Raw genomic sequence first — 25,072 nt, forward strand, 5'->3', positions numbered from 1 at the left:
GTGGCATTTCTGGAAACCGTCTGAAAATTCACAGTGCTCACTCCAGTCCTTCACTGTCATGTGAAATGTTGTTGGACATGAGATGAAACACATGCACCAGCGTAGTAAAAGATGTAGGCACTACATGTAGAGACAGACGCCATTTATTTACGTCATAAAATGAAAACGTTCAATTTTTTGTAGAAAGTGTTTCTTTATTTTGAAAGAGCCTTTGAGGAAGTACTTGTGTTATCCTCTTGTGAATACTCTCCTCCTCGGCATCTTTCATTCAGGTGATTCTCTTTTCCTCAGCTTCCGTGAAAACCAGGGCCTGGTTTGTACAAATATCCTAAAATGGTGAGAAAATCTTCTCCAATTAAATTCCTATTTCTTTTTTTATGACGTGTCTACAATGCGGATATGTGCCAGCGGCATAACGTATGTCCAGATGTCTTGTTTACAGCTGTTAGCATGTAAGCTGATGAAAGCGCTGTCATTTCCTTGATGTTGTTGCTTAATGTCCTGCTCTGTCTTTCCATTTAATTGTACAGCAATAAAAAAATAAAAACAATACATTTACATAACTGTTTAGATTGCTGACAGATCCCAGATTGAACAGCATATAGACAGTCATAGACTATTGAGTTTGGTCAAATTATGACGGCCATTGCTCATGTTTGTGAACAGGTTAACTCCAAAAAGGTTAAGTAGCTTTCTTAAGCAAAGGTACTGATACAGGGGGAAAATATTACTTTTACTATTAAGTCAAAGTTAAATTAGCCCTTTAAAAATCTAAAGGGGTTGAATCACCCCCTTAAAATATACTTTCAGAGTAAAAGAAGATTTATTTCTTGCAGATTTTGAGAAAGGTTAAAGGGATGATTTTTGGCAAATTAAAGCGGCTTAATCGATCTTTATTTATATATTTCTGTTTGCACCAAACCTGGTTTTCCCCTCAAAACATAAAAAAATACTTTACTTTTCATTTCAGTTTGAAAATGTGGAGTAAAAAGTATCCACTGTAAAATAAACTTGAAGTACAGATCCTTAAATATTTGAGTACGGTATGTTTACTTTTGTGTTACTTTACACCACTGCTAGTAATGTATAGGTTTATGAAAAATTTAACCTTAAGTACTGTATCTATAAAATGGTATTCCTTATATTTCATAATCCATACCAGCAGGCTAAATATGCTTTATTGATTAAAAAAAACAAAACAAACTCTTGTGCTTCTCTGCAGCAGAGGCCGTGTGCTGATGACTGAAGAAGACCAAAGTGTACATCAGAATGAAGAGGAGACGTCTTGATGGTTTCCTCTTAGAGGTTTTAGTCCGAGCCGGGCTTCTGCTTATTTTTTTGTGAGTTTCTTCTGTGAGTTTCTTCTCCACCTGAATATTTCCTGGGTGCGTGTGACTACTCAAGGCACGCTCTGTTTGTTCTGTGTTCATAGCGTGACCGAGCAGCTTCCTCCTTTTTCCCGGCAGATTCAGCCGGAAGAGATGTGGCTCTACAAGTTCCACCATGTTGAGGCAGATCATGTCCCCACCTCCCTAATGTTTGTAGGTCATCCCCTTCTAAAACACCCTTGATGTGGATCCATCTCTATTATTACATTCCTTCTTTATTTATTGTTGTGTCAATGGTTCATTAGCCTGGTCCAGCAAAAACATTTATTTCTCATCCTCCCTACTTTGATTCAAGTAATGAAAACACACTCTTTCTTCCAGAGTGTAGCTTGTTTCGCTCCACTTCTTGTCATCATGGCTTTCACAGTCATGAAAAGGACACAACATGGAGAATTCAAAGAATCCTGCCTCGGTACGAGTCGGTTAGGAGGACCAATCTGTTTTTGCTGTTGTTGTTTTTTAGTTATTTATTTCTTATTGCTTATTCTCTTCTGGGCTTTCTGCAGCTGTGTCTCTGACCCTGGTCTTAAATGGTGTTTTGACAAATGTCATCAAGCTGGTTGTTGGCCGGTAAGTGCTACAATGAGAACCCTTAGTAATCTATGAATAAGTAATTACGCCAAAGTGATCCAGTTATTCTAATGTGTATTGGTTTGTGCCCCAGGCCACGACCAGACTTCTACTTTCGCTGTTTCCCAGATGGCCATGAGAACCCAGAGCTGCGATGCAGTGGAGACCCAGACACTGTTATCGAGGGCAGGAAGAGTTTCCCTAGTGGACATTCCTCGTGTAAGGACTGATAATGCCACATAATCCTTCACACACATTGTTTTCACATATATTTCTGATTGGATGACACAAATAAACAACAAGAAAACTATCACTACCCAAAATCATATTGTGCGAGGGAATAATGTAAAATTAAAGCCGTGGTAAGTCAAAAATAATTAAGTCAAATAATAAAGCCTAAAGAATAAAGTCTAAGAATAATAATTCTAACGCTAATGCTAAGACTGAGGCACGAGAGGAAATGTCCCATCAAAATAAAAGAGGAAGAGGAAGTGAAGGCATTCATTGCGCCTCTGCTGGCCAATTGTGAAAATACACAATATCTGTAATGCACTTTTTTCATGGCGTCTCGAGGAGAATATAATCTATGAGTTTCAAACAAATCAGACAATGTTGAGTTTTTCACACAATGGGTAGGGGGCGCTAGAGAGTAAATTTGTTACATGGGTATTAATTATTTCCAATCAGACCATAAAAACGCATTAGTGAGTGAAATATGAGTTCCGTAGATCAATTCCATTAAGCGTGACTTGTCCTTGAAAAAACAGGAAATTAAGCCTTTTTTGAGGGCGTGTTACGCGGAGACCGTAAAGAATATCAACATTCTTTTGAATATTTATTAAATTTCAATGTCTTTAGATGCAAAAGGTGTTGTTTTGAGCTTGATGGAACAAAAAACCTAGGACAAGTACGATTTTGAAAAAAAAAAAAGTCAAACGTGGCGGTGCCACTTTGATCCGACATGGCTGACTTCCTGTTTATCATAGAGCGATGCTGCCAGGTGTGTTTTACTCGTCAAAGGTCACAGGTCAAAGGTAGCTCTATCACTGTCCCAAGTCTCATGTGCCTAGATCAAAGATTAAGCGTTTCATGTTTTTTCTTTTTTTGCTCTAGTCGGCACTGTTGTGATGGGCGTTCTCGCAACTTCCATTTTATTGGAGTTCGGGCCGAGCCGATCACGTCTATGTCCCATGAGTGACATTCATCAATGTTTAGGGGGTCAAAAATGCCCGAGTTGTGGCAAAATGACTATGCAAGAAGAAGAAGAATAATAATAAACATGGAAAGAACAAAGACTCGTCGCATTCCATTCCATTAAAGCGACTTGGACTATCCATTCATTCATTCATGAATGAATGAATGAATGGATAGTTAGATAGATAAAGCGACTTGGACTATTTTGGAACGTGCTATGTAAAGGTGCATTCACATGTCCTGGTTTGAGCATAGTTTATTCTGGTTAAGTCCTGGTTAAGTCCTGGTTAAGTCCTGGTTAAGTCCTGGTTTTGCCCTGGTCTTGTCCATAAGATAAGATAAGATAATCCTTTATTGTCCACACATGGGGAAATTTCATTGTTGCAACGCAGGTAGATAAAGAGGAAAAGGACAGGTAACTTATAGGAAGTTTAAAAAATAGAAGAACTCTTACAAACAAAAACTCATTTCCTAATAAGGAATGGAAGGGAAAAATAAATAAAGATAAAAATTAAATTAAAAATATAAAATAAAAACAGCTAGCGTAAGACAAGATAACACTACTACTACTAATAATAATAATGGTAAAATAAACACTCTATTTCCATGGTTAGTCCTACTTTAGTCCTACTTTAGTCCTACTTTAGTCCTAGTTTTGTCCCACTTTGGATGTGGTGTTTGATCACGTGTGAACGCATTGAAGAGAAGGCCTAAGATGTGGGCACAGGATGTCTCACCTCCCACTCTTTGTCTCAGTTGCATTTGCAGGACTGGGATTCACAGCTTTCTACATCGCGGGAAAACTTCACTGCTTCGCCCCAACAGGCCAGGGCAGATCATGGCGTCTTTGTGCCTTCCTCACCCCTTTACTCATGGCAACAGTGATCGCCCTTTCCAGAACCTGTGACTACAAACACCACTGGCAAGGTTAGAAATAATCCAACATCATTTTAATCTGTTCAGATCCACAATAATTTAAAGGGGACATATTATGTAATTTGAAGTTATAACTGTGTTCTGTACATAGTCGTAATTCTTCAAATGATTCAGACTCCGGTTCATACATTTAATAAAAACAAGTAAATGAATAACCATAGCTTGGCATCAGTTCAGCAGTTTTGAATGGGAAATCAATGGACCCGTTTCTATTATTTACTTGTTTTAGATCAATAATGTGGTTTAGAATGAACACAATGTAAACTTATTATCTATGTGTCTTATTATAGTTGAATGCAAAAGACCAGGAAATAAAGCCTTGTATTTCTTCTTTAAGCTGTCTTGTTTTTTTTGTTTCAGATGTTTTGGTTGGATCTGTCCTCGGTCTGGCATTTGCCTGGCTCTGCTATCGACAACACTACCCTGCTCTTCAGGATCCTGACTGCCACAGGCCTCTGTGTTTTAGAGAAAATGTGCCGGCTGCACAGGAGCGCAAGCTTACTAACTTCAGCTACACCTTGCCTCTGTAGAACCTCTGCTGTTGATGACGTCTACTTCTATTTTGACGCAATTTCTTTGGGAAAACTGGGCAATTTGATTTGTATTGCTTTTTTCCCCAAACCTATACTATTCTTACAGAAATAATGTGATTTTGCCCTACCTTACAAATTCTGAATTACACTGTACTGTATGGATAAAACACAAAGTCTTACTGAATGATATTTTACTTTCCAGACATAAGCAATGACATGTTTAAAATGATGCAAACATGTAATTAGTGTTTTACCCTGACATACAGGTATACAAAAGGAAAATGTACCATGCTAGATCAGTGGTCTGTTCTGTTTGTCAGATCCATCTGAGAGATTATGTGAACTGAACCTTATTCCAAAGTGCACAGACTCTTTCTATGTAGCACTGTTTCATGCAGTTACCTGTTACTGGTGGTTAGCACAGCTGTTCTTGAACTGGACAGCACTTGAGTCTGTTTTGTCCTTGCCAACCTGCAATTACTGGAAGGAATTCTAATTTATGTAATTTAATATTTTAGAGGTCAATGCAACGTTGCTGTGAGTCAGTATTTAAACTGAAAAAGTAGTAGAAAACAAGACATTGTGCCTTTCTTTTCTACTTTCATGTAATGGAATAAAGAATACTGCATGTTAGTGTATGCTCTCTAACATGTACAAATTCATGTTTCCTTAAGTCAGTTTTATACAATAAAGATGCACAAGGTTTATAAACGGGCACACTGCCTTTCTTTACCTCTTTTGATACCGTTTTCATGTACATGTACATGTTTAGTCTACATACATTTTTCTTTTTGAAAAATATGTATTTGTTTTATGATTTCATAAATCAATCATATTAAGTTTAACTGTAATTTAAAATGGGATAACATTTTCAGTATAAGCCTGTATTGGTTTGTGTTTTGGGGTACTTAATTCATTTTCTTATTTCTAGTTGTTCATCTAAATTTCCTAATAAAGATGTCCAGATGCTTACCATTTGTTTTGGGGCGTTTTTGTTTATTTACGTTGAGTGACGTAATACGTAACTTACTACTCGCCTCGTGATTGGTCGGACGCGACGTGCACATTTGGCGCCACATTACAACAAGGAAACAAACGCTGGAGGAGCTGTCCCTGAACTCAACACAAATATTGCCCAAATTTTATCGGATTTTTGTTCTATTTATCGATTTTATATTGACAGATCCGTCAAAAATGTTTATCACGGACATTAGAAAGGAATTTTATGAAGTTGTCGCCAGCCAGGTGAGTAGTTTAGTGCTTTTTTACGGCTGAAGCTCTCCGAAGCTGAGTGTGCGGTAATATAATAGACTAAATCTGATTATTCTCGATCTTCCAGAGAGTTGCCCTCTTTGTTGCTGCAGACATTGACGCTCTCTGCGCTTGTAAGATATTACAGGTAAAGGATGAGTGTTAGTGATAAGTTGTTTATTCGTAAAGAAACACAAATTATGTACTCGTAACTTTTTCATCCAGCAGTCCAGTTTGCGCTCCCTCCTCGTGCAAAAGCTGAAATGATCCACTTTGTTTCTAGGCTCTGTTTCACTGTGACCATGTTCAGTACACACTGGTGCCTGTGGCAGGATGGCAGGATCTGGGCACCGCTTTCCTGGAGCACAAAGAGCAGGTGGGCCCTCATTCAGGATCAAGACCCTCGTACAATAAGATATCGAGCTGCATTTAATTGAGTTCTGTGTGTTTTAGTTCCGCTACTTTGTTCTCATTAACTGTGGGGCTAATGTGGACCTCCTAGAGATGTTACAGCCCGATGATGACACCGTATTCTTTATCTGTGACACTCGCAGGCCCGTGGATGTGGTCAATGTGTACAATGACAGTCAGGTAAACTTCATTAGAGGCTTCCTACACAGCTGCATTTGTAGACAGTTTTATGTTATGTTGACAAAAATGAATATCTCAATATGTTGTTAGCATTTTCTCGATATTGTAACAATCAGAATGTGCTCAATTTACCCGTAAATGTTTCAAGCTATACAATTAACCACTAAAGGGAAACTTTGTACCTTGTTTGGGAGATTGCACTTGACATGTCTCTATTTGGTGTCTTTTTTAAAATGTTGCAATATTGTCCTTTTTCAAACGTCCACCTCTAACGTTGACTCTATTCTTCAGGTGAAACTGCTGATCAAACAAGACGATGACCTCGGTGTGCCTTCCTATGATGATATCTTTAGGGATGATGAGGAGGAGGAGGAGGATTCTGGGAATGAGAGTGACGAAGGTTCAGAACCGTCCGGCAAAAGGAGAAGATTTGATGAGGTGTGTTCAAGCATAATGTCAAATACTGCAGTCTTCTTGGTACTTGACTACCTGATTTGTCAGGGTGCTATGGAAAGAAGAATCGAACGACAGCGAGCGAAGAGGGAGTGGGAGGCTCGAAGGTTTTATTGACAACTTTCTTAAATACATCACAAAATACATGTAATAAAACATCTTTTCTTCTTTTGCATTTCACAGGAGGGAAATCCTCTTTGATTATGAGCAATATGAATATCATGGGACTTCCGTGAGTGTCAAATTTTGTATGCATTATCTTGCTCATCCAAATGTGTTATGTAACTGTCAGTTGGTCTTCAAGTAACTACAGAGCTGCTTTGTATAAAGAAAAGTTAAAACATGTTCTGGCCCAACATTGGTCCTACAGAATGATATAGTTGGATTATTTACAGGCCAAACAGGATATCGGCTGAACTGATATCAGTATCAGTGCATCCTGAAAATGAGCTGATAAAATGAGATGTTTTGACTCAAAAGGAATGCAATGCACTTTGATAATATTTGAGTCCTTGTGTATTTCTGTCAGGCTTCCATGATGTTTTTTGAGCTGGCCTGGGTCTTGACAAAAGACACCAAAGACATGCTCTGGTAAATAAATCTCTCTGATACATTTGATCTGCTTTAAGACATAAAGAGGTTATACATGTTTTTTTTTTTTCTTAGGTGGGCTGTTATTGGACTAACGGATCAGTGGGTTCATGATAAAATCACACAGTAAGAGAATTGTTCTTTGATGTTAATGTACTGTTTTTAAATATAGATGCCACATTTAAAACTGTCTGTTCCAGTATGAAGTATATTACAGATGTGGCTATTTTACAACGCCACGTGTCTCGTCATAATCACAAAAATGAGGATGAGGAAAACTCTCTCTCCATCGACTGCATGAGAATTTCATTTGAATATGAGTATCCTTCGCTTTTTGCACAATCGTGCATTAGAATATTAAAACAAGTGTTTGAATTGCTTGAACATATTTGGTCTCGTATGTCCTTTTTCTCAAGTAACGCACTTGATTTTTCTTTAACAAATGTCTCTAGCCTGCGTCTAACTCTATACCAGCACTGGTCTTTGTACGAAAGCATCTGTAATTCTTGTTACACGACGTGCAATTTCAAATTATGGACCCTCAATGGGCAGAAAAAGCTCCAGGAGTACCTCGCAGACATGGGGTGAGTTTGCAGACAAACAAGACATTGAAATAATATATAGGTTTTTGATGTTTTTATTTTGATTGAACTATACTTTTACAGCTTGCCTCTAAAGCAAGTGAGGCAGAAGTTTAACTCCATGGACATGTCTATCAAAGAAAACCTCAGGGACATTATTGAAGAATCCTCCAATAAATATGGGTGTGTATTTAGAATGTTATGTTTTACTGTTGCACAAGCTGCATTCTGACTGGCTGTTCTCTTCAAAGCATGAAGGATATCCGCATCCAAACGTTTGGGGCTCACTTTGGCTTTAAGAACCGTTTCTTGGCCAGCGACATGGTTCATGCTACAGCTGCTGTGTTGGAGAGCACGGAGAAAGATGAGAACGACGGCGATAACTTTATTAAAGCTCTGGATTCCTTGTCCAGGTGTGTGGAATAGATTAATTTTGTTGAATCATTTATTTACTAAATTCACCTTAATTTTCTTTTGCAGGAGTAACCTTGAACGCCTTCATTCAGGCATTGACATGGCCAAAAAGAAGCTGATGGCGATCCAGCAAACTGTGGCTAGCTGCATCTGCACCAACCTCATCCTGTCCCAGGGCCCTTTCCTCTACTGCTACCTCATGGAGGTGCTTTATTGAGAATATTTGACCTATAGATGATTTTTAATTCACAAGCCACATTTAATATTTCTATGTTACTGTTCTAGGGAACTCCTGATGTGAGACTCTTTTCAAAGCCATTGGCGCTGACTCTGCTCTGCAAGTATCTCCTGAAGGCTTTCATCCAATCTGTAAGCAATTTATGATTATATTCCATTTAAATTTCATCCAAGGTACTTATTTTTTGTGTGCATCAGACTAGGAATAAACGCTGCAGGCTGTTGCCTCTTATTATGGCTGCTCCAAAGGACATCGAGAAGGGAACTGTCATTGTTGTTGGAATTCCACCAGAATCAGAAACGTCAGATAAGAAAAAGTGAGTCCTTTCATTTGTAAACTGAGGCATTGAAGTAATGATTGAGACATTCAGAATATTACTGTATGCAACAATGACTAGAAATCGTGTTAGAATATTAAGTGTTTTTAGGTAAGGAAGAGTTAAGATGTGTATTGTTCTTTTGTCTGTCATTAATTAAACGTGCCATGACTCTTTTTGTTCTCAGTTTTTTCGGCCGAGCGTTTGAGAAAGCGGCTGAGAGCACCAGCTCCAGAACGCTGCACGACCACTTTGACACTTCAAGTAAGTCTAATTATGGATACTTACTATTAGTTGGTTTAGTCATTCAGGGAGGTGAAATGGCCACAACCAATTTCCAGGACTGCTTTTCCAATGAATTCTCTGCTAACAGTTGTTTTGAAAGACCTGTAGACAGTATGATGTTTGGTCACTAGGTGGCACACTTGTTCAATTAAAGTTTATAAATATAAATCTTAGTGATTTTACTTTTTCTTTGCAGTAATTGAGCTGAAAATGGAGGACAGAAGCAAATTCCTGGATGCCCTTATTACTCTATTGTCTTGAAATGCTCCAAGACATTGCTGTCTAGAGTCTTTGTACATGTTTGTGTGTAAAATGTTTTTAATGATCTTTTATCCATTTTATGTCCCAATTACATTTTATATGAATGGTGTTTTATATGTATTTAATAAACTTCAAAATGCATGCATTTCGAAAGTTAAATAGCATTTCTTTCCATGTTGTGATGTTGTTTATGTTTTAGGCAGCTAATATTTCATCAGATCCACATTTCCTGTCAAACAATATTTTCATAACAAACCTGTGTAAAGACAATTTATGAGATTTCGTTGGTAATGGGCTACAGGGGAGTTTACAAGAAATCAACATTCACTCCAGTCTTATAAATCAAGTACTTGGCAAGGTTTTTAACTCTGGCATTAACGTTGAGGGCCAAAAGCTGCTCACTGGTGATCTGTCTTTTCATGTTGCTTAAAATATTAGTTTAGTTCAACTTTAATACTTAGCAATGCACAAATCACTTTTCTGATGGTACATGACTCCTCTCAGATCTGCCCTGCAACTTAGCCTGGTCACATGCTTGTTCTCCTATTAATGCCATATTGTGGATCATTCTAGGCAAAGCAAGAACATCTCCATGGAGACGGGCAGGTGACCGACCGCTATCACCAAACTTGCATAGTGCACCATTAAATTGTTTAGTTGTATGGAATTAAACTTATCTAAAATGTAGTTATTCAATTGCTGGTATTTACTTGCATTACTACATATAGATTCTTACAGTGAGTGGGCTCGCCTCGCAACAGACCTGACCTGTAACTTGTCTTTATGAAATTGGCAAAGTTTAATGTGGAACTATAAAATCTCTGAGAAGACAAAAAGGCAGGTGGAGAAAAATGTACAGCGCTCCTAATTGAAATACAGCAAAATAGTAAAGTGAAAACCTGTGGTCTTGAAGCTGCTGACCTTGTCCAGTCTTCCTGCTGCTGACCCAGAGCGTGACTGGGAGGAGGGGTCTGCTCTCTGTGGCCTCATTAAGATCCTTATCACCTCGGCACCAGGATGGGACCATGACCTACAAGGGTGTGTCACAGGAACAAGTGAATGGACTGGCAGCCCCTAATGCCCTGTAAGTGCCCACTCACGGGGGGCAATCGATGCGAGGGCCTCATTGTGACCAGAGGTTATGCGTCATTTCTTAACTCTATAATGCGTCTCTCAGGGGCCTTGCACTTGGGAACATAAGACTCTGCATTGTTCTGTGTATGTGTAGGCTACTCGCATACCTTTACTCATTTGTGTTTATATTTTTGTTATTTTAGTAAACTTGTTGTAATGTTTCATCAAGATCCATGATGTAATTTTTCTGGTCGAAGCCATGTTGGCTGCTTGTTTCCATAGAGATGTAATTGGAATGTTCCATAGACATAACTATTTCAAGATTTATATGCCAAGCCCCAAAACCTTAACAAAACTTTACAATGATCAGAATAAAAGGGTGGCTGGCTTTACCTTAACTTCAGCCCAATTCAGTCTCTGCTGGTGTGACTCGGAGTACCAAGCCCACTGGAAAAATATTGAATGCAATGTTATACCAGAGATACCTAAACAAATGGAATGGAGATTGAACTACTAGAACTATAACCTAACTAAACAAATATATCAGAATCTTGAGCTGGTATCTTATCAAAGTTTTGTACCAAATAGCACTGATCCAAGATTTAAAATCTGTTTTAATATTTGTTTAATTTTATTTTTATGCAGAGCTCTAAGTGGACAGGCTCCTCAGTACATCACTGACCTGCTGCATCCTGACACATTTACACTTAAAGACCACTTTAAAACCTGTCCGTTCAGGCTGTTGGCTAAAAATTATGGAATGCCCTGACCATGGTATGGCAGACTGTGGATTCATTTAAAAAGCAGCTAAAGACACTTTTATTTGGATGAGGTTTTAGTTGACTGATGTTTTTTCATGTCTCTGTTCTTTATTGTACATTTTCTTGTTGTCTTGGCACCAGGGAAAAAACAAAAATAGAGGAACTGTTGTCAATGACTGGGCTCAAATAACAATGAAAAATTGCAGTTATTTTGAAAATGGACAATTTTAATAATCATTGGTGTGGGTGGGACAGATATGCCAGCTCTTTTTTACTTGATTCAGCGACACTTTTCCGTTTTCTTTTTATAAAATAAATATCTTACCCTATGTAGAGGAGGACAGTGCTAATGAGATTGCCATCTTTTTCATATACATAAAACATATACGATTAATCATAAAATGTATTTGATCTGTAGTTGTATTAATGAAGGCTGAATATATAAACATGTTGGGCCCAAGAGTTGCTGTATCACATGACCATTCACTAAATCCTCTGCAATACGTATAAAACTTATTAACAATAACAATAAAGAAAACAAAAAGCAACAACAACAAATAAAATAACAAACATGCTTGGGTACAGAATTTACAGAGAGAAAAAAGAAAGTTGTCCGCATTAATATCCTATTACAGTGAAATATACATAGTTAGGGGGGCCACTAAAGGATCAAATGCTCTGGAATGGGTTTCATGTTGGGCCCTTTTTTAATACAACCAATTTAATCGCAAATACTGGCAGTGAATCATTGTGTCCTTGGCTGCTTTAAATATTAGCAAATATGAAATATAAATGAGTGTAACTCATTATATATATATATATATATATATATATATATATATATATATATATATATATATATATATGTATATATGAATATGTGTTGTTTTTGGAACAAATATTGAGACCCCCTGATGTGTGAAGCTGTCTAGCCCATCACATTTGTCTCTCCTCTTCCTTCGATCACTGTGCTCTCCATCCCCCTCATGCACCTCTGGGGAAGTGGGGCCACTGGCCTTTCTGCTGCTCTGAGTCTCAGGAATGTGGCGTATAAAACTCACATGCAGAGACACAGCATTGGTGATGAGCTGTTGGGAGAGGCGCACACTCAGTCATGTTGCATGTGCTCAGAGCGACAGAGGTGCTATCACAACAGTCATGGTCACATATGATTCTGTCGGATCATAATAAGAAGGACTTACAACACATTTGTGTTGTGAAACCTGCACCTTTGCTTTCACACTTTTACCAAAATGCCAATACAAACATCAGTTAAAATGTGTGTCTTTTCATTGAATTCAGTTGATTTTTGCATATGTATTTTTTTTAATAATAGTTGAGCTTTTTTTTTTTAATTATTTAAGCAAAATAGCTCATTATTACTAAGAAAACACATTGCTTGACTCATAAATGACAAAAAATAAGGATTATTTTACACATCCACCTATGTTTGTGTGGAAGAAAAAAAGTCCTGTAAGTTCTTCTAAAAAATCAAAAACAGTTTTCAGTTTGGCAATGCATTTAAGCTGAACTTCCCAAACTCTTTTCTGCAGGTTGACTGAGCAGTGTTTCCATCTGACAAAAGGAGGAAAGCATTGGTTATTGTGCAATTAGAAGAATACGGAATTGTTGGCCTTGAACAAGCTTTACATTCCCTAACTGCCCTTGTAGTGGTCTTAATTTAAGTCCAGCCTTAGTGTGTGTGGGTGTGTGTTTGTGTGTGTATGTGAGTGTCGCATTATGTTAGCTTACAGTGTGTATCCACTTCTGTTCCTCTGTGGTAGGTGGCTCGGTCATGCAAGATCTAACGCTCTGCAACTTCACGCCAGCTTAAATGTTACACACAAAGAAGGCGTGTGTGATAATCTTGGGTTCATTCCGATACCAGAGTCAGACAATGTATTTTCAGTCAATCAGAAATGTGATAAAATGTGTCTGTTGTGCTGTGCAAATGTGAAATAACTGTAAAATCAACCACAAAAATGCACAAATGTCACCTTGTACCATATCTGTTCTTTTATTTTTCATTGAACATTTAGCTGATTTTTGACAATGTTCACAATCTTGAGGTAATAAAAATCTTAGACAAAATAATGATTTCCCACCTCTAACACAAAGCAGAGTATAACAACAAATATATTACATGTAAGATGCGATAATGAATGAAAATCCCGACATCCTTATGTCACACGTGGAGCAATACAAAGTCAAATAAAGGCCACCTGTACCATGATAAATAAAGTCCTAGTTTTTTAAACTTAGAGTTGCCCACCATGCCAAAGCAGAAATGTCTCCATCCCACCCCAGACATTCCTCAAGCTGCCAGGCGTTATCTTCTCAGCTTCAGCAGTATAACTACATCATTTCCAAATGATGTTGTTCTGGCAACAGCATAAGCATGAAAGGATTCACTTCCCAAATCAGCATATTTCCAAGATTAAACCATGCAGAAGCACCACATTTGTCTTGTTGTTAATAAAACATTTCACCTGGAAGTGTATAAATGCTGTTAGATTGTACAAACTATGCCCTGATATCTAAATACTGCGTTATATTAGAAATGTGATTTAATATCCTTTTAGGTTATATGAGGGCAGTGGCTGTTTAAAGTTTTATGGTTCCATTTTCCTTTTTGATTTTTTGTATTAATGCAATTTTTATACTTCAATATATTGACCTGTATTATTATGTTTTTACTATCCTTATGTTTTTAAATCTACTTGTTGTTAAGTACACATGAGTCCGGGCCGCTCCTCCTCTCCACACCCTCTGAGTTCCTTCCTGTTTCCCGTCCCACTGTCCGCTGCACAGGAAGCCCCCCTGTGTAAAACCTGTGACTCACAAGCTGTAAACTGTGAGATATAAGAGAAAGAGCAAGGTGTTTCTGAGCTCCCTCTTCACCATGTTGACTCCAGCATTGTTTCTGAGACAAGTGGCTTATGAGGTCTTTAACTGCACAAAGACACACTTGTGCTCCCTGTTTAGACACCTGCTGACTCTTGGCTTTAGTGAGTGAGTGGGCTGTTTCCAGCTAAAACCTCTCGGTGCTTGTCCACCTGCTGTTGCTGGCTGAGTCACTCAATTAGAAATTACTTCAACCCACTGTGTTTTACTAAAAGTAACTTTGATAGTTAATGAAATAACAACATCACATTGTATTATAAAGCAACAACATTTTCTAGTTATCCATCCATCTATCCATTATTTTGACTGGAGCCTATCCCAGTGACTTTGGGCCATTTTCAAGTTAAATATTTTAAATCTGACATAATCAGGTTCAAATATATTATTATAATTTAAGGAGGAGGAATTGTGAGCCTGTGACATCAATGAGCCGTGCGAGACAATGAACGCTCTCTGTCTGACCCTGAGACAGATGCAAAAAGAAAGTGAAGCACTGGAACAAGCTTGAGGCCACACAGGTCAAGTTCAGAGGTCAGAGTGTGATGTGGAGGTATGTTTGTGAGACCTTTCAGTGACATACTCAGAATGGAATGAACATTTGTGAATATCATGTCATGGTGAGGCTCATTGGTTCAACCTGTGACTGTCTACCGCTCTATGCTCATGTGAATATGAGCTGTAGAATAAATGTATGTGTTATGTATACGTTTAATGTTGGTCAGTTTCATTTCAATGTACCTTTTGATGGAAAATACTTGAATAATACTTGAAGTTCCCAAACATTGAGACTCATATACTCTTAAGCACCTGTTTATAAAACCTTTTTATTGTTGTTAAATTATAAAAGAGTCACAAATATTTTCTGCTGTGACAGCGCTTTTGCAGAGAGCATGTAAACCTTTGTTGCATGCTCTAGACTGCAGTGTGTGCAGCTGGAATGCCAGCTCCCAGAGCTTTTATTGTTGCATCCATACCATCACATTATAGGCTCCTGTCACCAGGCAACTGCAGGTCCCTACTGGTTTCCATGGAGAGTGCCTATTGAGTGACGTTATTGGCTCTGTTTGCCTCTCTGTGGGACTTTTTAAAGGCGCACCCCCAACTCTGCACACACCCCCACATGGAGCCGGCCGGCGCTTCGTCACTGTGCAGGCGATTGAAGGAGTGGAACTAACAAAAAGACAAAAACATCTCTCCGGAGCAGCCTGGGCGGACATTTGTTCACAGATAATTATACAAGAGCCGCTGAGAAATCACTGGATTACTGGAAACAGAAAATAATCAGTCTAATAAGGCCTTTTTCAAATAATTAAATATAGTTTTCACATTTTAAAACAAAGACAAAAATAGACAAAACATATCAAAAGGTAACCCCTCATAAAAACAAGGCCAGAAACATCTGAATACTCAAATAAACCTTTTGCTGTGTGTCAACATCAACAAAAATCCCCCAAAAAGTGAATTTGAAAGTTTTTAGAGTAACTGTTGTAGTAGTAATAAGGTTAGATGTGAACAATCAGAACAAAATAAGATTACTCACATCTGATGTAGCTGTTTACGTGGCATTTTAATCATCTGATAGCTACAAAATACAGACGATGAGCAGATTTTGGCGTAACATTAACAGAAGTAACATTAAAACACTTTTAGACACATTTCGACAGTTCCAGACATGTACGAACACAAACTAACACACTCACCTTCACATGCAGTGCTTTCAGAATCCTCTTTTTCCACAATCTCACGTAGTTTTGGGCTCCCTTCACAATTTGAAAATGAGACAGGCACAAGTCACCAGTCCAGTAATAGATTTGCTCAGATTTGGTACGGCTCCCTTGTTCTTGTATGACTTGGGTGGGCCACACGATAATCAGCTCTGCGTGAAGTTCAACACCTTTCTCCAGAGTGGAAACATCAATGGGCCATTTCACAAAGCAATAAAGTACCTGCTTGTGACAATTTGACAAGTCCTAAGTAGGTCTGTTTTATCCATTCATTCATTTTCTACCACTTGTTCCTGTTAGGGGTCGCGAGTGACTGGAGCATGTCCCAGTGACTTTGGGCCTTAGGGGGTTCACCCTGGACAGGGGCCAGCTCGTCGCAGGGTCTGTTTTAATGAAATAAATTTAAATGATCACTATATTTCTAAATGGATCCACAAAATATTATGAGATACATATGGATTATAGTGATATAGTGCCTCTTGCATGCCCTGGTTTGAATGGCCTTTAAATTTACAATAAAAAGTATAGTCGTCTTATCTTTTCTTTCACTGCTGAATGTGGATTTCCCAAAGTTAGTTATAATGTTTTGAACTGGTGAAATTGTCAGTTCAACCCCAGCTCTGGTCATATATTCTATGACAATGTTACGGACAATGTATTATTTCTTGAAAGTCAGTGAAAGTTTCATTGTACACACTTACATTTGTGTAATTGGTGTTCCTGTTAAGAAGCCATATGACCTGCTAAGATTCTTAAGTGAGCAAAACAAGTATGATAATCTTTGGAAATCCAGTCATGAGCCATTGTTCCACGAATTACTTTTTGTTGGCCAATTACTGAAAGGAAGGAAAAGAAATATAGCACTGATGATGTGTTGCCTTAAAAAAATCAACCGAGTACGGCGCGTGAAGTCCTTGTGTGAGCCTAATACAGTCGATGACTTACGGGAAGTTGCTGCGTAGCACTAATTTGGAGCCTATTCAGTGTCTGCGCGCTGGTGGGGGCCATGGTGGGGGCCCAGTGAAAGGGGCGGTGGGCACTGCGTATTGTGAACTGAACAGCAGAGCCCCACTCTTTCAGAAAGGGTATTGTCATCTGGATTTCTATGGCCAACTAAAATACCTTCTCCTGCCGGGGGTTTGTGGACTCGCGGTGGGAACACAGACACGCAAGGGCCCCGACCACCACAAGCCTTGATGTCTCCGCTTCTGCTCCAAAGAACACACTTTAATGCATGGATTGTAGACAACACACTGTGTTTAATTTTAAAGAAGGAAACAGTATTGCATCTCTTACATGTGAATAAGCAAGCATGAGCCAAATCGGCATTAAACATGGTTTATTTAAAACTTTGAGAAAGTAACCTGAAGGAAAAATGAATTACGCAGGTGCCAAAGTAGTCAAAGGCCTATGCATTATACAAAACACATCCACTGTATTAAAAAACAACTACTTCAGCTTCAGTCCACATTGCCAACATTGAAGGTTTTACGCGTGCGCCTTTCCTTCTCATCTTTCGCTGCGTTCACAAAATCTTCAGAGTAGTTCCACTTTGTGGGAGAGCATCACTGTACAACCTTGTGCTGACAACGCATACCAGGGCAAAAGACCGTGGAATATTTGAGGACAAATCCTCTGCAATATAAACAAACACTTAAACAATTCATACGATTTTGGAGGACACATAAAAGTACCTATAAGATACTCTTTTGTAAGCTGTGTTACAAAGTCCTTTTCAAAAAACAAGTGGTCAATACAGATGAGGCGCTTCCCGTGATTCATAAATTCAGAGAAACCCAACAGGTGCAAACATCTGGCATTTTAAACAGTTTTTTAGCCTCGTCTGATCTTTGCGCACACAGGTCGCATGGCTACACATAATTCCTTTTGTCATATTCTCCGTTCTGCGTGGTTCTTTTGGTTGGTGCGTATTTGACTGAATATCCCGAGTTACCGCTGGAAGGACAAGAGCAGCAGAGCAGCGCTCCCCCCATGAGCAGGAGCGCCGTGGCAGCCCATCCGATGTAGAGAGCTGCGCCGATCTCTCTCTTCTTGGACGGAGGCACCTGCGGGTTGTAGAAGTCCGATATGATGGTGTTGGCCATCCAGCAGAGCGGCACCAGCACACACACGCCGCTGACTATGTAAATCATACCGCCGGCGTTCACCACTCGGGCTTTGACATACTCTGTGCTGATGCAGTTGGTGCACTGTGCACCCGCGATGACCACCATCAGCCCCAACACTCCCAACATAGCGGAGATGATGGTGAGCGCGCGGGCCGCCTGCAGGTCATGGCTGAGGGAGAGGACAGAGTCGTGCACCTTGCACTGCATCTGCCCCGTGCTCTGAACCACGCAGGACATCCACAGACCGTCCCAGATGGTTTGCGCGACCACGATGTTGGCCTCAATAAAAGCCGTTACTTTCCACATGGGAAGTCCGCACGCGACCATCACGAGCAGCGAGCCGACGACGCACAGCGACAGTCCCATGATCTCCAGACCGGCAGACAACATGTTGATCCAAAGTAAAAGAACGTATCCAAGTTTGATGAAACTCACTCTTTACAGAGGGCAATGGTCGTCGGGAGGATTTTGGCTTGTTTCGGTTCTCAGAGAAGTTTCTCCTTGTTATTCGCACATGATTCAGGCTTTGGAGAAACAAGGAATCACAAGCACAACTCTTTGTTAGCGAAGTGATGTGAAAACAACTGGAACCACGGTACCATCGGACCACAAATATCCCCTCTGAGACGTGGGGGAGTTTTGGAGCGCAGAAAAACTTTAGTCCAATCAGCTGCGACCGCATCCGGGGACGACCAATGAGAGCGCCGGGAAGTTGTGAGGCTGAACAAAGCGGTCAAGAACCTTTGTGCGTTTGAACAGTTATTTCCAGCGAAATGAACGAATAGACCGCGAGGGGGGAGAGGGGGGGATTTGCCTGTATTGCACCATCACAAGGCGCACTACAAAGAGGATAAAAAAAATAGAAAAAAATGTAAGCTTCTTGATAGTTATTTTAATTGATGCCCCATTATCTTGAACTCCTATATATTGTATGTCTACTACGTAAATGTGCTTGGTCTGATACTTCAGGTGTGATGGCTTAGGCTGTACTGAAGCTCAGCACATACACACATGCTGTAGTGGACATGATGCAGTACCGGGCGCAGCCTGAGGGGGGCGAACTCTCAGGGATCATTTCCGGATTTCCTTCCTGGGACAGCGCCGAGTGGAGACCACTGCTGGATCACAATACTTCAAAGTTACACGCAGGTAAGCTTATTGTGTGAAAGTTCTTGTTCATGTTCTCAAATTCTCCGAGTAGGACACGTAAATAAGGGAAAGGCCGCAGTCCTGTGTGGAACAGTTTGGCAAAGAAACTTGACACCAGGCGCGACAACTGTTGCTGCTAAAGTTTGTCATGGTCCAAGTACAGTGAGACTACTATTGCTGTAGACAACATCACGTTTAGTGTACAAGTACACAACCACAGTCAACTTTAAAGATGGGGTCACGCTCTTCGACACACCGCGGTGAAGTTAGTTTCACGTTGGACGTTGGACATTCGCCTCCGCAACTAGAGCGGGAGCTTCCTCTGAGTGTGCCCCGCCTGCAGTAGCTCGACGCGGGGAACTGCGCGCTGAAGTGCCGCGTGGTACGCCAGTTAGGGACCGACTCTAAAGTACCGTTTGTTTTAAAAATGTGTTATCTTAAAAAATATCAAACGTATTTATAATTTAAAAAACAACAATATTGAGCATAAATCCAAGTTGCTAATATTAGATGCAATAGTTCTTTTGGGCTGAAAAATTAACCCTTTGTAGATTTTTAAAGAATATTTTTCGTCAAAAATCAAGGATTCTTATCAATAGCTCCTAAGTCAGCTAGCCTAGATAGTAAACGCTAAGTGATTATAATAGTTTGAGTCTCCAGGTATCACGCACACCTTTTACTTTTTCAAATTAACCCTTTATAGATTTTTAAAGATTTTTTTTCCATCAAAAATCAAGGATTCTTTTCAATAGCTCCTAAGTCAGCTGACCTAGAAAGTCAAACCCAAGTTATTATAGTAGTTGTGGTCTCCAGGTATCACGCACACCTTTTACTTTTTCAATTTAACCCTTTGTTGATTTTTAAGGACAATTTTTTCGTCAAAAAACAAGGATTCTTTTCAATAGCTCCTAAGTTGGCAAACCTAGATAGTAAACGCTAAGTGATTATAGTAGTTGTGGTCTCCAGGTATCACGCACACCTTTTACTTTTTCAAATTAACCCTTTGTTGATTTTTAAGGAATATTTTTCGTCAAAAAACAAGGATTCTTTTCAATAGCTCCTAAATCAGCTGACCTACAAAGTCAAACCCAAGTTATTATAATAGTAGGTGAAATAAGAACAAAATAGGGACAAAACAGGAACAAAACAGGAACAAAACGGGACGGCAAAATAGGCACAATACAGGATCAGAACAGAGCAGGAACAAAACAAAAAGAAGCCAAGAAGGAACTAAACAGCAGAGGGGGGCGTGCCCAAGCCGCTGCGGACCACCACAGGAGACCTGCAATATTATCAGTGGAATTACTACATTCAATCGAAACTGATCTAAATAAATTCTCTGCACATACCGGGCATGGTTGACGGAGTAGCACACGATACTTCCTTAGCTGCTCAATGGGATCGCTCCACACCACAGGCTGCATCCAAACTGAGTGGACCAGCGCACGCAACGTTGGCCAGCTGTTGCCGCACAACAGCGCCTTCGCCGCAATCTGCGGCGCGTGGTCATGGACAAGGCGTTAAAAGCCAAACGGGTGTACTTGACCGGTGTATCTGGGGCAAACCGGGATTTAGGAGCGTTGAAACTGAATGACTGAGGAGAATTGGGAGTTCATTATCTGCTAGGTGATTTGCCAGAGCCCCGGACTGGATTATGGGTGCCTGTGGCACTGCAGCGGCACTACCGGAATGAATGAATCGAAGCCGCGGGATTGTCATTACCTGGAATGGAGGACGGAGTGGCCAACAACCAAGGCCCGGAAGAGCGTGTGGGCGAAGCGAGAGGCGGATGAGGAGGGCGCGCTTAAATTGTCTGCCAGCTGAGCGCCACGGAGTGGCAGGTAAGTGTACCCTCAGCACAGGCCTCTACAGCCCATATTGCCACATTCCACCCCCCCCCCCGAAATGCATCGTCGCCCCGACGATGAAACACAACTTAACACCAAGGCCTAAAAACTGCTTTTGTCAGCCTGGAGGATGACACAGGAGCACCTTGGCCGGATGGTTGTTCAACTAGGGACCTTGGAATACGGTGGGGATTTAGGTATTGGCCAGCGGTCGTGCGAGTGGACCGGCGTACAGATGCCTCGCTGAAGCCAGGATTGGCCACAGGGTCAATTGCTGGCGGAGCCTGGTCAGTGACCACTGTGGGGAGAGCAACTAATGGTTCTTGAGCACTCGGCACGTGTAATGGGACGTGGGATGAGTTTTGGGGCACAACTGTTGGCTGCCGCACCGGCGGCTGTAAAAACAAATCATCCTCAAATGACTGTTCATCTTCTACCTGGTGCTACCAGGGACAGTGGCAGGGGAGTCACTACAAAGCAGGGCCTTCAACAGGGATCGGTGGACCCTTTTTACCTTGGTTTGTTGATCCACAGGAGCCACCGTGTACACCACACCATCTTCCCTTGGGGCTTGCAGGACAACATAGGTTGAGGACCCCACAGGTCTTGGGTCTTCCGACAACCCCTAGCACTGTAATCGCGAAGTAGCACCAGCTGGCCTTCCTTAAATGGCACATCTCTGACCCGTTGGTCATGATTTGCCTTTCTGCGTGAGGCCGCCAGACGCAATCTTTCTCTTGCCCCGTTGAAAGCCACCTGAAGACGCGTCTGGTGCTCTTTTCACCCCCAGTTACGAACCTAGGGATTCTGTAGGGGTGTCAGCTCCTTGGGCAGTGGGAGTCAGCACCCTCTCCTGGTTGCCAGGTGATTCTCTCTACTGCAGGTCCCTCCTAACACACCTTAGGATCGTTTGGCTTGAGTGGAGCCAGCCTGGATATAAGGGAGGCTGGTGGGAGCAGTCTCTCTCTCTCTCTCGCCACGCCCCAAGACTGGCAGCACAGTTTAATTCTGTTTATTTTTGCACATTTTCATTGCAACGATACATATCACACTACACTTAGTTAGTTGCCATCTACACAGATACATTCGTTTCTTTTGTCAGGGCCTGATTATTTATAATGAAAATATACTATTAATTATTGTGAGTGCCGTGTGGACTCCCCTCTTTGTTTGGCTGCCGTTGAGCCAGGTGGTCGTAACACCCACTCATGCACACTTCCCCCCCCCACGGGGTCTTGCACCCTACCCAACAAGAAATCAATAGGCAGACGTGGTTCTTGCCCAAACATCAGGACGAATGGAGACTCACCAGTGGACTGGTGGAGAGTGGTGTTATATGCGTAGAGCACCTGGGGTAAGCAACCACTCCAGTCCCTCTTACGGGATGCAGGAAGAGCACGCAACATATTGTGAAGTGTTCAATTGAACCGCTCACACTGCCCATTTCCTGCTGGGTGGTACGGAGTAAGATAAGACAAGATAAGATATTCCTTTATTGTCCTACATGGAGAAATTTCATTGATGCAACGCAGGTTGATAAAGAGGTAGATACAGAAGAAAAGAACAGATCACTTATAGGAAGTTTGAAAAACACTTTCAGAAGAAGATCTCTTATAAACAAAAAATCCCATTACCCAACAAGGGATGGAGGGGAAAAATAATAAAGATAAAAATAAATACATAAATACCATTGCATGTGATCACGACAGTAATTGCACATGAATATGTGTCACGACGGCACATATTGCACATATGACGGAATTGCCCATTGTTAAGTCAGTATTGCGAGTGTTCAGGACTAGCAGTGTTTGTTATAAAGTCTGATAGCAGCAGGAAGGAAAGACCTGCGAAAACTTTCCTTCACACAGCGAGGGTGGATCAGTCTCTCACTGAAGCTGCTCTCCAGAGCGGACTGCAGGGGGTGGCACTCATGGTCAAGCATAGATGTGAATCCAGCCAGGACCCTTCTGTCCCCCACCTCCTGCACCAAGTCCAGAGCGCAGCCCAGGACGGAGCTGGACTTCTTGATGACTTTGTCCAGCCTCCTCCTCTCCCTCTCTGCGATGCTGCTGCTCCAGCAGGCCACACCGTACAGGAGGGCTGATGCCACCACAGAGTCATAGAAGGTCTTCAGTAGTGGCCCTGTCACTCCAAAAGACCTGAGTCTCCTCAGGAGGTAGAGCCGACTCTGGCTCTTCCTGTACAGTGCGTCTGTGTTATGAGTCCAGTCCAGTTTGTGGTTCAGATGAACACCCAGGTACTTGTATGAGTCCACTCTCTCAATGTCCCTTCCCTGGATGTTCACGTCTGCGTCCACCAAATCCACCACCATCTCCTTGGTCTTCCCCGCGTTGATGAGGAGGTGGTTCCGCTGACACCAGTCCACAAAGTACTGCGCCAGTCCTCTGTACTCCGCATCATCGTCGTCCGTGATGAGTCCGATGATGGCAGAGTCATCAGAGAACTTCTGCAGTGTCGTGTCTGAAGTCTGCAGTGTTAAGGGTGAAGAGAAAGGGCGCGAGGACAGTTCCCTGGGGCGCCCCCACACTGCAGATCCGAGTGTCAGACACACAGTCCCTTGCTCTCACAAACTGGGGTTGGTCCGTGAGGTAGTCCAGGATCCACTCTACCAGGTCATACTCCACACCAGCAGTCTCCAGCTTGTCCCTCAGGAGCTGATGGTGTTGAAGGGGCTGGAAAGATCGAAGAACAGGATCCTCACAGAGCTGCCAGGCTTTTCCAGGTGAGAGAGAAGGCGGTGCAGCAGGGAGATGATGGCGTCCTCCACTCCAATGCCAGGCCGGTATGCAAACTGCAGCGGGTCCATGACTGAGCTCACGGTGGAGCGGAGGTGGTCCAGGACCAGCCGCTCCAGTGTCTTCATCAGATGGGACGTGAGAGCCACCGGCCTGAAGCTGTTGAGGTCTTTGGCGCGCGGTGTCTTGGGCACAGGTACCAGACAAGAGGTCTTCCAGACCTGTGTTACCACCCTCAGCCTGCGCAGGACTTAAGGAGCCTGGGGCTGATGCCCTCAGGTCCTGCTGCCTTCCTCACTTTAATCCTCTTCAGCTCACTCCTCACCTGTGCTGCTGTGACAGTCAGTGGTTGGCAGGGGGACTGTGTGCTGGGGGGATGGGTGAGTCCAGGCGAAGTGGGGAGCTGATGGTCCGGGGCGGAGAAATGTAGAGGAACGGATGCAGGGCATTGTCCAGCTGTGGAAGAGGGAGCATGCAGCTGTGCAGGGGGTGACCAATCGCTACTGCAGGCGCGGCACACTCAGAGGAAGCTCCTGCTCTAGTTGCGGAGGCGAATATCCAACGTCCAACGTGAAACTAACTTCACCGCGGTGTTCGACACTTCTTCACCTGTGGATGCCCAATAAAGGTTTAACAGCCTGTAGTGTGCTGTAAAGACCTGTTGTGAGACTGGGTGTGGCCTCAGCTGGTGCAGTATTTTATGTTGTGTAGATTTACTTTTTATATATGTTACTTTACTACAGGGCACAGTAAATGCACAATACTGACTGTCTGTGATCTCTGCAAAATACTTTATCGCTGTTGATTCATTATTAAGGCATTTCAAAATGAATCAAATTGATAGAAAATAGATGCATTTGGATACAATATGCCTAATGTATTCTCTATTATTAACTTGAATAGAAGTCCTGCTCCTTAAAGACCTTGCATGTCCTACAATAACTACTACTAAGTCACTACGTTTTATGTTCTTTTCCAAATATTTTCTTGTGTTGAAAGGCCCTACATTAACCATGTGTTTGTCTTTTTGAAATTCTGACATTAAAGGGCACTTTGTAACTTTGCTGGTGGAGCATCACCGCCTGATGGTCTCCATGGACATGTTTTGCCTTCTTCCACACTATGG

The 25,072-nt window shown here is 41.5% G+C and overlaps 4 protein-coding genes across 7 annotated transcripts in view; 3 read left to right on the forward strand and 1 right to left on the reverse strand.

The window, feature by feature from the left end:
• The first annotated feature begins 191 nt into the window (after positions 1–191).
• Positions 192–5,593, forward strand: plpp5 (phospholipid phosphatase 5). Of its 3 annotated transcripts, none has more exons than XM_072433040.1 (8): positions 192–336; positions 1,223–1,340; positions 1,433–1,541; positions 1,710–1,800; positions 1,895–1,958; positions 2,053–2,177; positions 3,909–4,079; positions 4,449–5,593. In XM_072433040.1, the coding sequence occupies exons 2-8, from the start codon at positions 1,270–1,272 to the stop codon at positions 4,616–4,618; spliced, it is 801 nt and encodes a 266-aa protein (XP_072289141.1). In that variant the 5' UTR covers positions 192–336; positions 1,223–1,269; the 3' UTR covers positions 4,619–5,593. The 3 variants fall into 3 exon arrangements, with proteins under 3 accessions (XP_072289141.1, XP_072289142.1, XP_072289143.1); XM_072433041.1 differs by having other exon boundaries at positions 234–336; positions 1,226–1,340; XM_072433042.1 differs by having other exon boundaries at positions 252–272.
• A 128-nt stretch (positions 5,594–5,721) lies between these two features.
• On the forward strand, positions 5,722–9,636 carry cdc45 (CDC45 cell division cycle 45 homolog (S. cerevisiae)). Its single transcript, XM_072432868.1, has 18 exons — positions 5,722–5,866; positions 5,961–6,020; positions 6,156–6,248; positions 6,326–6,463; positions 6,755–6,901; positions 6,965–7,023; positions 7,100–7,148; positions 7,446–7,507; positions 7,583–7,633; positions 7,708–7,827; positions 7,960–8,091; positions 8,173–8,271; positions 8,340–8,501; positions 8,569–8,707; positions 8,788–8,871; positions 8,938–9,056; positions 9,244–9,320; positions 9,538–9,636. The coding sequence occupies exons 1-18, from the start codon at positions 5,816–5,818 to the stop codon at positions 9,600–9,602; spliced, it is 1,707 nt and encodes a 568-aa protein (XP_072288969.1). The 5' UTR covers positions 5,722–5,815; the 3' UTR covers positions 9,603–9,636.
• Positions 9,637–17,304: 7,668 nt separating this feature from the next.
• On the reverse strand, positions 17,305–18,821 carry cldn5a (claudin 5a). The gene has a single exon (XM_072433053.1). The coding sequence runs from the start codon at positions 18,582–18,584 to the stop codon at positions 17,937–17,939; it is 648 nt and encodes a 215-aa protein (XP_072289154.1). The 5' UTR covers positions 18,585–18,821; the 3' UTR covers positions 17,305–17,936.
• Positions 18,822–19,265: 444 nt separating this feature from the next.
• The window catches only part of LOC140347078 (septin-2A), a 24,472-nt gene continuing 18,665 nt past the window's right edge, over positions 19,266–25,072 (forward strand). The window contains exon 1 of one of the 2 annotated variants that reach the window (XM_072433406.1): positions 19,266–19,343. The gene's annotated coding sequence lies outside the window, so the exon portion shown is untranslated. The remainder of the gene's footprint in view (positions 19,344–25,072) is intronic. The other variant, XM_072433408.1, reaches the window with a different exon arrangement.

Source organism: Eucyclogobius newberryi, unplaced genomic scaffold, assembly GCF_026437365.1.
Source record: "Eucyclogobius newberryi isolate DKJ021-1_F unplaced genomic scaffold, fEucNew1.0.hap1 SCAF_6, whole genome shotgun sequence".
In the NCBI taxonomy this organism is placed as follows: Eukaryota; Metazoa; Chordata; class Actinopteri; order Gobiiformes; family Gobiidae; genus Eucyclogobius; species Eucyclogobius newberryi.

What these genes read in the sequence shown, in the direction of transcription:
- plpp5 (XM_072433040.1), top strand. Translation starts at nt 1,270, where the DNA reads ATGAAGAGGAGACGTCTTGATGGTTTCCTCTTAGAGGTTTTAGTCCGA. An exon ending in TCCCCACCTCCCTAATGTTT is followed by an intron (nt 1,542 to 1,709) that starts GTAGGTCATCCC and finishes TCTTTCTTCCAG; the next exon opens with AGTGTAGCTTGTTTCGCTCC. An exon ending in ATTCAAAGAATCCTGCCTCG is followed by an intron (nt 1,801 to 1,894) that starts GTACGAGTCGGT and finishes GGCTTTCTGCAG; the next exon opens with CTGTGTCTCTGACCCTGGTC.
- cdc45 (XM_072432868.1), top strand. Translation starts at nt 5,816, where the DNA reads ATGTTTATCACGGACATTAGAAAGGAATTTTATGAAGTTGTCGCCAGC. An exon ending in ATGAATATCATGGGACTTCC is followed by an intron (nt 7,149 to 7,445) that starts GTGAGTGTCAAA and finishes TATTTCTGTCAG; the next exon opens with GCTTCCATGATGTTTTTTGA. An exon ending in CGACCACTTTGACACTTCAA is followed by an intron (nt 9,321 to 9,537) that starts GTAAGTCTAATT and finishes TTTTCTTTGCAG; the next exon opens with TAATTGAGCTGAAAATGGAG.
- cldn5a (XM_072433053.1), bottom strand. Translation starts at nt 18,584, where the DNA reads ATGTTGTCTGCCGGTCTGGAGATCATGGGACTGTCGCTGTGCGTCGTC.